At 39.4% G+C, this 12,668-nt stretch overlaps 2 protein-coding genes across 3 annotated transcripts in view; one reads left to right on the top strand and one right to left on the bottom strand.

Moving 5' to 3' along the window:
• Positions 1-12,668, top strand: part of LOC142095472 (uncharacterized) — a 148,175-nt gene that overhangs the window by 125,958 nt on the left and 9,549 nt on the right. The gene's annotated exons all lie outside the window — the stretch shown is intronic.
• LOC142159948 (uncharacterized) lies at positions 6,110-11,034 on the bottom strand. Of its 2 annotated transcripts, none has more exons than XM_075214854.1 (5): positions 10,880-11,034; positions 9,805-9,942; positions 9,230-9,421; positions 8,560-8,671; positions 6,110-7,169 (listed from the first exon to the last, which is right to left on the bottom strand). In XM_075214854.1, the coding sequence occupies exons 2-5, from the start codon at positions 9,883-9,885 to the stop codon at positions 6,385-6,387; spliced, it is 1,170 nt and encodes a 389-aa protein (XP_075070955.1). In that variant the 5' UTR covers positions 9,886-9,942; positions 10,880-11,034; the 3' UTR covers positions 6,110-6,384. The 2 variants fall into 2 exon arrangements, with proteins under 2 accessions (XP_075070955.1, XP_075070956.1); XM_075214855.1 differs by having other exon boundaries at positions 6,110-7,166; positions 10,880-11,032.

The following is a 12,668-nucleotide window of genomic DNA, read 5'->3' as shown; positions in this document are numbered from 1 at the left end:
TGAAAGGGACAGGGCGGAAATGTTTACCTTACTACACCACACTGGAGAATTATTTTGGTTCTATGCAAGCTACTCAAAAGTTTTGCAATTGTAACAAATGTGAGTTCAGACGCTGCTAACCTGAGTCAAGTCATACCCCTAACCAAAGTACTGGTAAAGCAGCTAGAGAAGCTGAAGGAGGATATGAAAGTAAGCGATTCTGTTGGCTTTGTAGATCAAGTTCTTTATTCGCTTTGCCAGGACCCAAGGGTTTGCAGTATATTCAAACTGGATCACTACATTTTGGCAATTATGCTTGATCCTAGGTTTAAGTTTTTTTTCTTTCCAACCGACACAAATCTTAAGCGATGCAAATAGCTTCTTGTGAGCAAGCTGTCAGATCAAGTCGCACATGACACATTCCCTGCTTCAGCTTCTCTTAAAAATACCACTGCCAGAAAAAAATTACCTTATCTAAGAGGCACACTGATGATGAGTCAACACAGTGTACCAATGTGAAAGATTATTATGAAATCTGGTCAGACTTAAAATAAATGCCCAAATATCTTGACACCTCTACCACGTCTCAATCTGATTTAAACTATGTATTAGTAGAATGGTTTAGGATTACTTTAATGATAATGTACAAATCATCATCTCAGATAGTCCCTTTGAATCCTGGGAGGAAAAAACTTAAGCTGCCCACCTTCCAGTGTGTTCTCTGAAAGAGTATTTAACACAGCTGGGAACATTGTGAGCGATCGTGGTAGGAAGCTACTTTCAAAACATATTGGAAAACTGGTGTTTGTCAAAATGAACTGCAAATCGCATGATGTTGTTTCTGTCAATTACAAGCAGATGGTTTTAGAATCTCTAATACTGGAATGCAGTGGGGATGAACTAATATTGTGTGATGATTATATTGACATTAATGTTGAGGGTGATGAAGTTGTTAACATTGAAGAAGATGACCACTGTTAGCATAAAGCCCATTAGTAAATTCTTAAAATCCCTAGTTAGTCTACAGTTCAACAAGCTACAACCAAAATGTTTTCTTTTGTGGGGACCCAAACAAGTCAAGCACTTCACTTCCTTAAAATGACAAGTTTACCTGTTTTTAATGAAAGCCAGATCCAAAACCAAAGCACATGAGGGTTGTTTTGCCAAACTCAAAACACAAAGATGGTTTTAGAACCAAAACCAAAACATGGGGGTCTCCACACAATTCCAGTCGGTACAGAAACTACAATAATATTTAGCAAGAACAGCACGGTATAACAGGCAAATAGTGATTGGCACTAATCCACCTGAACCAATCCAAACCAGCCAATAATCCAGTCCTCATAATGGTAATGAGTGTCCAGCACCTGAGTCTGAGGGTGTCAACGATTCCAAGTGTGCAGTCTAAACATGCTGGGATGCAGTGGACATCCTGAGTCCACCATTGTTTCTGTCACAGCTTCTGTCCACAATCTTAAAACTACTGCGTGAGGAAGAACGCTGGCAGATCAAGGAGAGTATATCTCAAACCTCGATTTCGACAGTGATCAAGGAAACGGCATATAAAATGTCTATTAGTGGTATTATATGCCCGTTAAGCTGAACAAACGGTTACCCACATATGGGTCAGCTTGCTGGAGGAATTGCAAACAGAGGGGATCCTTCTATAACATATGTGGTGGACCTGCCTCAAGATTTCCTTGTTCTAGGACAAGATCCAGACTCCTCAATTTTATGATTTTAGACCTGTAGATCTTTTATCCTCCCAATAACTTATCTAAGCACTCTGTATGACTTTGCGCATACTAGCAGCAAGTTGACCATTGCATCCCATTGGAAACAGACTAATTCACCACCCTTCAATGGTCAAAAACTTCATCTGGTACGTCGCATGCATGGAAGAAAAACCCATACCATCTTCAGGACACACCAGGGGGTAAATGTAGTATGGAAGTTTCCCTTTACAATGCAGCGCCGCTTTAAATTTAAGCGCTGAAGAGGCTGAACACGCCGGAGATGAAGAATCCGGAGATTCATACATTTACCCCTAGATCTTTTTACCCAGGTTTAGGCCCCATGGCTCTTCAGAGAAGAACAAAACTATCCCCCTCCCCCCCCCCCAACACACCAAAACACTCATTCTATTGAGGTCCCCCCTCCTACCTCTTGCTGTCTGTTTCCATCTCAAAATAGTTGAGAGTTCTTACTTACCCTCAGTCTACTTAGTGCAAATAGAACTATCATGAACGGTGCAGTTCACATCTCTACTACTCATACCTCATGAGGAAATGCATCGGCAGACAATCATGCTACCGCAGCAGCCTTTCTGAGGTTTCACATTATAGTACACATACTTTGTAATAAAGTCCAATTTTAGTGTTGCCATTCTAGAGGATCTTGCTACGCTCCAAAATGAAGCTCCTGAGACTGAAAAGGCTACATGGAGGCCTATTGTCCGTGTCCTGCAAATGGACAACCTCTGTAAATCATCAGATTGTCGTCTGGAGCCTCCAAAGATCTGACTCCCACAGCTTGCTCTCATGCATCATGGGATGACACACACACACGAGCAAGGAGGAATGATTTCTGCTATAAATCAGCAACTATTTGCACCGGAATTCACATCCATTACATAACAGTAAGACGCACGAATCCACATAACCCCCGCCATGGGGCCCATCTGTAAATCTGCAAATTGAGTCATCCAGATGAGAAAATGTTGTGTCTTTCAACATGTTGTGCTAATGGCTTGACTATGCTCAGAATTGACAGACACTACCATAGTTAGCAAAAAGGTACTCACATAATTTATGAATTTATACCCATTACCCATGTATAGGAAACTGTTAGGGATAAATTTAGATAATGGTACTCATTGTACAGAACCAATCTGAAATATATAAAGTCCTAGGAATCGAGCACAAATTTAATTCTCCATGTTACCCTCACAATTCAGGCAAAGTAAAAAGACAAAAGGGTGCTTGTAAAAAATAAATTTGCCAAAATATGTGAGAAACTGTGCTAAAATTATCTGATGCATTACCTATTCCCCTGTTGAGCATGAGATCCACTACTGACAGAAAGGCAGGACTAAACACTCATGAAATATTGTTATGCAGACCTATGAAATTCCCATAACCTCTGCCAATACCATTGTCTGCTCTTGACCTTCAACTGACCGATGAACTTATTCTGGACTATTGCCCAATTAGGTCATTAATCATATCTGCCAAGTTTTTCCATTCACAGGTCTGTGAGACTCAATGAACAGGAACCTGATCATCCATGTCCCTCTGTAGACCCTGGAGACCGTGTATACAACAAAGTGCACCAAAGGAAATCTTCCCTAGAGCCAAGGTGGGCAAGACCATATCAAATGCTCCGACTATTGCCAGGAGCGTAACACTTAGGTCCACACGTCACAACCAGGAATATAAAGTGACATCGACCCAACTGCCAGTGTTAACGCTGGGGATGACTTCTGCTCAGTGGACTACCCTTTTGGTGCGTTTTCCACCGATGTCAGTTGATAAAATTCAAAACACTTCACAGTATATTATCACACATCAATTAATGGGGACACATAAAAAAAAAAAAGGCCCAAAGCAGATTGAGACACCTTGGCAGCCAGGTGGGGAAAGTGGAGCTCTGTTAAGACCCCTGATCACTTTTAATGTTGAGTCTGAGAGATGACACCTAGGATCCAACTGAAAAGCTGTCTTAATTCTTTGCATGTACTGAAGTCTTCTCGGATCTGGAAGGAGCTCTTGCTACACACCAACTTAAGGATATGTTTATGTTTTTATGTGTTTAACCAATGTGAATTGTAGTATATTATGATTTTAGTAAAACTAAAACCGGTATATGTTCATTTTTATTTTTTTTGAAGGATTAAGCAAGAACACCTGTGAGATTTTCTAATTGGATTGGATATTTTTGGACTAATAATTTGAGATTTTATTCTTATATGACCATTTCTATTGTATGTGGAAGTACTATTATTCACATTATCTTACATTGTGCATTGTTTTATTGTATGGTGGCACACATTTCTGAATAGACAAGCCTTCATTTAAGTGCTTGTAGGAGTATACCTGTATTGTTTAACATGTATGATAGAGCTTATCCAATGGTGTTTGTCTGGAATTACTCCTGCAGCTAATGAATGGTTGAATAATTCTGTTAATGGTGTTACCAGCACCCCTTTAAGCTCTTTTAGTATCCTTGGGTGTGTCCCATCTGGCACCATTGATTTACCCACTTTCAGATTTGAGGGTTCTGTTAGGACCTTCTCATCTGTAAATGTACTTGTATCTACCTCATTTTTATGAATATACTTGCAACTTAACTGTGGCTCCTTCCCCGTTCTTTCTGTAGTGAACACTGAACAAAAATAATTATTAAGATGATCTGCTTTTACCTTGTCTCCCTCAACAAGACACTCACTCTCTGTCTTTAGTCTTATTATTCCTCTTTTTGTTTTTCTCCTTTCACTTATATACCTAAAAAAAGTTTTGCCCCCTATACCTACTGACTGGGCCATATTCTCTTCAGTTTACCTTTTTAGTCTCCTTCTAACAAGATACACCTCTTTGTCTTCATTATTCTGAGTCTGCTTATATATCCTAAAGGCCATCTGTTTTTCTTTCACAATACTTGCTACTTCTTTTGCAAACCACACTGCCTTCCTTTTCCTTTTCTTAACCCTTTTGATACAAAGATCTGTTGCTTTTAGTATTGCACCCTTTAATTGCTCCCACCTCTCCTGCACTCCTTTCAAGTTCTTCCACTCTGCCAAAGAGTCACTTACACATTTTCCCATCTCTACAAAGTCAGCCTTCCTTAAATCTAACACCTTTGTTTTTGTGCGGTATGAGTCGCTCTCTGCCTTACTGCTTCATGATCACTGGATCCTAGGTTCTCAACCACATATACATCAGATATTCTGCCACCATTTGTAAGAATTAAGTCTAATATTGCGTCTTTGCGAGTGGGCTCCCTCACCATTTGTTTGAGGGATGCTCCCTGCAAGGAAATCGGAATGTCCCTACTTTTAGTGGAACGTGCATAAGACCCCTCCCAGTTCACATCAGGTAGATTAAAGTCTCCCATCATTATTATCCCTCTTTTTAATGCCATTTTATTGATGTCCTGCAATAGGTTCCTGTCCAGTTCCTCTTCCTGACCGGGTGGTCTATAGATCACCCCAGTATGAAGAATAGCCTTATTCATTTTTATGGTCACACAAAGGGCCTCAGTTTTTTCTTCAATACTTTGTATTAAAGTAGCATTTATGCTTTTTTTTAACATACATTACTACCCCTCCTCCGATTCCTCCCACTCTGTCTTTCCTAATTTAATTATATCCCGGTATATCTATGTCCCAGTCATGCACCACAACTCCGTAATAGCCACAATACCCAGATCATCCCCTTTCATTATTGCACATAGTTCTGGGATATTATTTCCTAGGCTCCTAGCATTAGTACACATAGCTCTCAGAGTTTTGTGCGTCTTATATTCCTAGCTATGTTTCTTTTGTCTTGGTGCGCATTGTGTTCTGTTGCTATGAATAGGTTTCCTGTGCCATTAGCCTGCAGAAATGATAGCTCTTAGTTGGGGGAGCAGATTACTTTATTCCTGTTTAGTTCACTACCCGCCTTGCTAGTTTACATAATTCCTGATAAAGCTTCCAAACTGCTTATTTAGTATTCTGGTTCCCCTTGAAGAGGGGTGCAGGCCGTCACTTTTGTATAAGACACTATCTTGCCAGCTGTTGTGACTGTGGTCTATTAATCCAAATCGCTCTTCATAACACCCCTTCTTTATCCACCCACAGTAACTTGATCACAGTTCCAAGGAATTGATATGTAATACCAATAATTATGTTCCCAAGGTGGGTGGTTGTCATTAGTTAGTATCTACTGTGTTTCCTGCATAAGAATTTCATATGTATAACATTTTCTAATTATTATACTTTTTATTTGCTGTTCAAGTGAATTTCATCATGTACTGTGCATGTTTCCAACATTCTAAATTGTCTAAGGTGGCTCTCATTGTCATGACTCGAGTAAACAAACTCAGAAAGATGGATAAAAATGGAGATCCAATGAGTAGTCAGGACAGTGGGTATATAGAAAAAAAGATATATAGAAAAAGTTGTATTGTTTGAGAGCTATACATGAATACAAAATAGTTTTCAACAATACACCAACATTGTAGAATGTTATTAGGCATACAAGATCTTAACCAATGTAACAGTTGAAGGTGAAGTCGCTAAAGAATTGGATTGGACCTGTTCCGGATTACCACAGAGACTGTACGTTAATAGTCCTATTAGAATGTCCACAGTGTACATTTAGTTATCGTTATATTTTTTTAACAATACAATGGGTTTACAATAGTTCAAGTGCTGCTGTAATCCTGTTTTGTATCCTTGAGGGCATGTAATTTGTTTTTCTTTACTTTGTGAATTTTCTGGTGCATGAGAAGATTTACTTTCTGTGTAAAACTTCTTCCACACTCTGAACAGGAAAATGGTTTCTCACCTGTATGAATTTTTTTATGTCTATTAAGATCTGACTTGTGAGCAAAATATTTGTTACACTCACTACACAGAAACGGCTTCACACCTGTATGAATTCTTTGATGATCAACCAGGTATGATTTATATGCAAAACATTTCCCACAATCAGAACATGAAAATGGCTTCTCACCTGTATGAACTCTCTGATGATTAACAAGAGTGGATTTATGTGCAAAACATTTCCCACAGTCAATACATGGAAAAGGCTTTGCACCTGTGTGAATTCTCTTATGATAAGCAAGAGCTGATTTCTGTGTAAAACATTTCCCACATTCAGAACACAAAAATGGCTTCTCACCTGTGTGAACTCTATGATGTCTAGTAAGATCTGCATTCTGAGTAAAGTATTTATCGCATTCAGAGCACTGATATGTTTTGCGACCTCTACGAGCTGTACTATGTGTAACTTGACCTGATTTATCAGGAGAACATTCCTCATGATTAGAGGGATCAGATGATCCATCTGCACTATGAAGTACTGGATATATATTTATTGTAGTGGTATTTTCTCCTGGAGAATCTTGTGTGATGTCATCATCTTCTATTTTGCAAGTAGATATAAGAAGATGTTCCTCCAACGTAGTACTGCTGTTGTGGCCATCTGCTGGGAATAAAATAAACTTATGGAAATATGCATGTTTCCACTACAATTTTTTCCCCATGATAAACAGCAATGACAAAACATTTCCATACTATCAGTGATGTCACATTCTAATTCAAAATCAATTTATTACAATTATACATTGTGGCTGGATCGCTTAAAAATAACTTATTTGTGGCTGGATCATGTAGAAATAATTTATTGTAGAAATGTATTTCAATTAGTGGTGCAGGCACCAATGTGTATAATTGCAACTGCACTTATTGTGTTGCAATGGGATGGGTTTTGTATGGAAATGTCTTGTTTGGGGTTTTGTAACTTTGCTAGGGAAAATCTCCAATTAGGCATATGTGGGAAGGGAGTCTGTTTTGCTGATAGCAGGAAATGCTAAGTAAGTCTATTCAATGTGAGTGACCAAGACTTGAATACACAACAGGGAGTTGTTACCTGTGTGCAGGTCTTGTTAGACAGACAGGAAACCTAGCAATGGTAACAGCACATGATGTAGGATATCACAGATAAGTGTACATTTTGTTAAGTATAAATTGCATTTAAATCAGTGCTTGGGGAAACATATTGCATCCCGATACTAAAAATAATTCAGACTTCTTGGGATCAGCAAACGAGTTTAGGGGGCTGACTTACCCCCTTGCTAAGCTGTGTCAAACTGTATAAAACAGCAGTGGTTTGTACTGAAATGTACCATTATTCTTTCTTCTGACCTCTTGACCACTGACTGGTACATTCAATCAGTGTGAACTGTCCTTGTTAGGACTACTGGAGCTAGATAAACATCACTTACTTCAAAGACAACTTTTTCCATGCTGAAATCCCTGTGACCTATAGCTTAGACACTCTAGATCTCTAATCTGTTTCCGTTCTGAGGATTGGACCCAGCTTTCCGATGCCACCGCTCTGCCCGCTACCCAGCAGCTCTGGCCAGTGTGATAGGCCAGGGGGGATGCATCCCTAACAACCCTGATCTATAGGAAGAGGTCAGAGGTACCAGCCAAAGTGTACCAGCAAGGGAGTACCCTAGCAGTGTTACCATGAATGAAAGCGATTTTGGATGCTATGAAGGAATCCAGTAGTGACAGCATTGTAAGCTCCTCCTACTGCGGTAAGAGGGCGCACTTGGGATAACGAAAGGGAATGGTGGCAAATAAGCCCAGCCAGTTCCCAGCAACAACAGACAGGGTAGCATAGGCGCTCCATCCTGTCACATACATGATACGATCTTTAATGTCACACTTTAATGACATCAGAATATTAAATGTAATTATGTAGACAGTGGTATTACTATACACAGCTAGGTTTGTACAGAGTTAAGATCGTACAGAATAAGAGACAAAGCAAATCTGAATAGTTTCTGTATTTAGTGTTTATTACTCACCTGTGCTGATATCTGTAGGGATTTCCTCCTCCTTACACAGCTGATCATCCCACACATACGTCTCTTCTTCTTCATCTATTTCTTCTACTTTAATGTCAATCAGGTCTTCATCCTATATAACCCAGAACACAATAAAATAGCACATTCAGTGATGTCATATTTAATTAATTAAGATTACATGGAAGAATATCAGTGTAGACAATGCACATAGCTTCTCTACAAAGCATATAGTTTTGATTTACTGTTGTATTTCAGTATATGGTAAGACCCTCAATTCCATCTACCTGGTAATCCTCTTGAATACTGCGATTTTCCCCTGTACAATCATATGAATAAAGAGACCAGAGATATTTCTCTAGGATATGTGTGTTACTGTGTGTTTACTATAGCTGAATGCAGTAACTGAACACATTGTTTATATGCGATTGTCAGACAATTTGTGTATCTGAAAGTTGCTCAAAACTGCTCTCTCCTTTACAATAAATTGAACTCTCCCTTTATCCAGTGACGTCAGGGTCAGGCGAGTCCTTCTAAATATTCCCACTCCTCCATGGAGAAATAGACAATAATATCCTGACACATTATAGAAACCGGACACACACAATGATACGGTCATCACCCAGACACATCCCCTGGTGTTACTGTATAATGTCCCATTCCCAGCAGTCACCTCTCCAGTCAGCAGCTGAATGATCTTGTTGGTGAGTTCTAGAACCTTATGGTCATTGTTTCTCTCATGTATCAGTGAGTGAGGTGGAGGCTCCGTGATGGGGCTCTGGGTCCTGCTCGATCCTCCTGACACACGGGGACGTGTGCTGGGTGTCATAAGCTCTCCAGATGTCTTCTTCACTACTATGTAATCCTGTGTATTAAGACACAATTATAAACAACAAGATAGAGTCCAGTGGTCACATCTTTCACTCTTTGTCTAAATAATCTGTATTTATCTCTTCTCTGTATTCTACTAACCCTATTCAACACATTGCTCTACATCTATCCAATCATGATCTATCCAATCACATATAAAAAAAAAATCAATAGAATATATCAGCATAATTCATTCTCCACCAAATTGTGTTTTATTAGTAAAGAATTATGTCTCTACGACATACACATAGTGATTCACCCATCCAATCAGGTCCCAGCGTTATTAAGGTATGAGTGATGTCACTATGGCATTCCCAGAATCCCTCACCTCTCCAGCCAGGGCTTTTTAATTAAGTTATTCTTCCCAGAATTCCTTACCTCTAAAGTAAGCAGGTAGATTATCTCCAGAGTGAGATTCAATACCTTCTCTATCATATGACTTCTGTCCTTGTCCATCATGAAGATTCAAAGAATGAGGTCTGGTCTTGATGGAAAGGATTATGCATGAAGTAACCTCTGCAGATAGAGATGTAGCATTTAAGAGACATATATAAAGACATAGAGTCATTATAAGTGGCATTATAACGGTTACGACTCATGTATTGAGAGGAATAACATATTTTATAGATAAAGGATATTATATATCATTTCTGTATTTGGGCCTTCCAACATTAAATACTCAGACCAGCAATCTCCTGCTTGATATAAAAAGCTGAAAATATTTTGTAAAGAAAGGTGGGAACTGTGCAGACAACCAGTATTTAACTTATGTGCAAAATAATAAACTAATGACCACAACGCAGTAACACTCACACAAAACAACGTTGGTGCATTACAACTATTAACCAAACATCATTTTTTCTATACAAAAAAAAGGGGGGGAGGGCAGGGGGATTTACTGGAGGTCAGAGGAAGAATTGGGATGTGTATATAACATATTTTACAGGGACACGTTATATGTGTGGAGTTTGTATGTTCTCCCCACGTTCGCGTGGGTTTCCTCAGGGTGCTCCAGTTTCCTCCCACACTCCAAAAACATACTGATAGGTTAATTTGCTGCTATCAAATTGACCCTAGTCTGTGTGTGTATGTTATAGAATTTAGACTGTAAGCTCTATCGGGGAAGGGACTGATGTGAGTGAGTTCTCTGTACAGCGCTGCGGTATTAGTGGCGCTATATAAATAGATGATGAAGGGTGCGGTTAATGAAGGTGAATGAGAGGCACAGATATGGGGCAAAGTGGAGTTTGAGTTTGGAGATATTTTGAAACAAGGGAAGAAATGTATGTTGGTGCAGTTTTGTTATTGTTATTAACTGTAAGAGTAATAATAATACATCAGAGTTACTCCATCTTCCAGAGGACACTCAGTTCAATAATAATGATATATACCGAATCATTGCCTCATTAAGAAGGAACTCAGTTCACTAATAACAATACATCAGACTTATTACCTCTTCCAGTAGACACCAAGCTCCGTAGCACAAATCCTGTACATCTGCCCTATAACAGGAAATAGAGACCGGAAAGCGCATGGGATTATGGGAGTTGTAGTCGTAAATCAATTCCACTCTTGTCTTATTAGGATACTTATGTGTTACTCTGCGGGACAACAACAAAATGGCTGCTCCCCCTGCAGTATTCACTATAACCCTTGTGTTTATATTAGTGTATGTACAGCCGTAGTCCTATCAGGTCGGGCCCACAGAACATGGCCGCCGTGCACCAGGACGTCCTGACCGTGCTGACGTCACACCATTAGTAATTCGCCATCCAATTAACTGCAATGAAAGGGAGCATTGACCAATCAGCGCTAGCAGCCTAACGGTCACTTTAAGGTCTCGTGAGTCCGTGACCCCGGAAGTGACACTGAGTTGGCTCAGAGGTAGAGAGCGCTGCAGGTGAGTGCAGCTTAATGTGCAGTGATGAGGTATATGGAGAAATAGCCGTACCCCTGTTCTCATACCCCGCCCTGTAATTATCTGTGTCCTCTGTCTCCATTATCCTCCAACCAGACCTTGTCCTTCCATTCACTGACACATATCTCCTGCATTATCCTATTATCCATTCCTACACCCCCTATATGATCCTATTACTGATCCTACACCTCCTATATGATCCTATTACTGATCCTACACCCCCTATATGATCCTATTACTGATCCTACACCTCCTATATGATCCTATTATCCATTCCTACACCCCCTATATGATCCTATAACTGATCCTATTACTGATCCATACCTCCTATATGATCCTATTATCCATTCCTACACCCCCATATGATCCTATTACTGATCCTACACCCCCTATATGATCCTATTACTGATCCTACACCCCCTATATGATCCTATTACTGATCCTACACCTCCTATATGATCCTATTACTGATCCTACACCTCATATATGATCCTATTATCCACCCCTACACCTCCTATATGGTCCTATTACTGATCCTACACCTATATGATCCTATTACTGATCCTACACCTCCTATATGATCCTATTACTGATCCTACACCTCCTATATGAACCTATTACTGATCCTACACCCCCTCTATGATCCTATTACTGATCCTACACCTCCTATATGATCCTATTACTGATCCTACACCTCATATATGATCCTATTATCTATCCCTACACCTCCTATATGGTCCTATTACTGATCCTACACCTATATGATCCTATTACTGATCCTACACCTCCTATATGATCCTATTACCGATCCTACACCTCCTATATGATCCTATTACCGATCCTACACCTCCTATATGATCCTATTACCGATCCTACACCTCCTATATGATCCTATTACTGATCCTACACCTCCTATATGATCCTATTACTGATCCTACACCTCCTATATGATCCTATTACTGATCCTACACCTCCTATATGATCCTATTACTGATCCTACACCTCATATATGATCCTATTACTGACCCTACACCTCCTATATGATCCTATTACTGATCCTACACCTCATATATCATCATATTAATTATTCCTACTTCTCCTGTATAATGCTCTTATTTCCCTATATATTATACATTATCCTGATATTCATTTCTATGTTATTATATTATTCATCCCTACACCTTCCTTATTTTGCTGTCTTCAAAAACAATATTTTATTGGAAGTATAAAATACCTATAATAAATCCTAGCATCATCTAAGGAATCCACCTGGTAACATGTAAGAACTAGTAAATCAACTTTTATAGCAGCACACTATCACCAT

Source organism: Mixophyes fleayi, chromosome 6, assembly GCF_038048845.1.
Source record: "Mixophyes fleayi isolate aMixFle1 chromosome 6, aMixFle1.hap1, whole genome shotgun sequence".
Classification (NCBI taxonomy): domain Eukaryota; kingdom Metazoa; phylum Chordata; class Amphibia; order Anura; family Limnodynastidae; genus Mixophyes; species Mixophyes fleayi.
The sequence above is the reverse complement of the archived record's forward strand: the minus strand, read 5'-3'. Positions and strand labels throughout refer to the sequence as shown.

Excerpts from the sequence above, each read along its gene's own strand:
- LOC142159948 (XM_075214854.1), bottom strand. The coding sequence starts at position 9,885 with ATGATGGACAAGGACAGAAGTCATATGATAGAGAAGGTATTGAATCTC. Across the intron at positions 9,422-9,804 it reads TCTACCTGCTTACTTTAGAG|GATTACATAGTAGTGAAGAA; the intron begins GTAAGGAATTCT and ends CTTAATACACAG. Across the intron at positions 7,170-8,559 it reads CCCTACAGATATCAGCACAG|CAGATGGCCACAACAGCAGT; the intron begins GTGAGTAATAAA and ends TTTTATTCCCAG.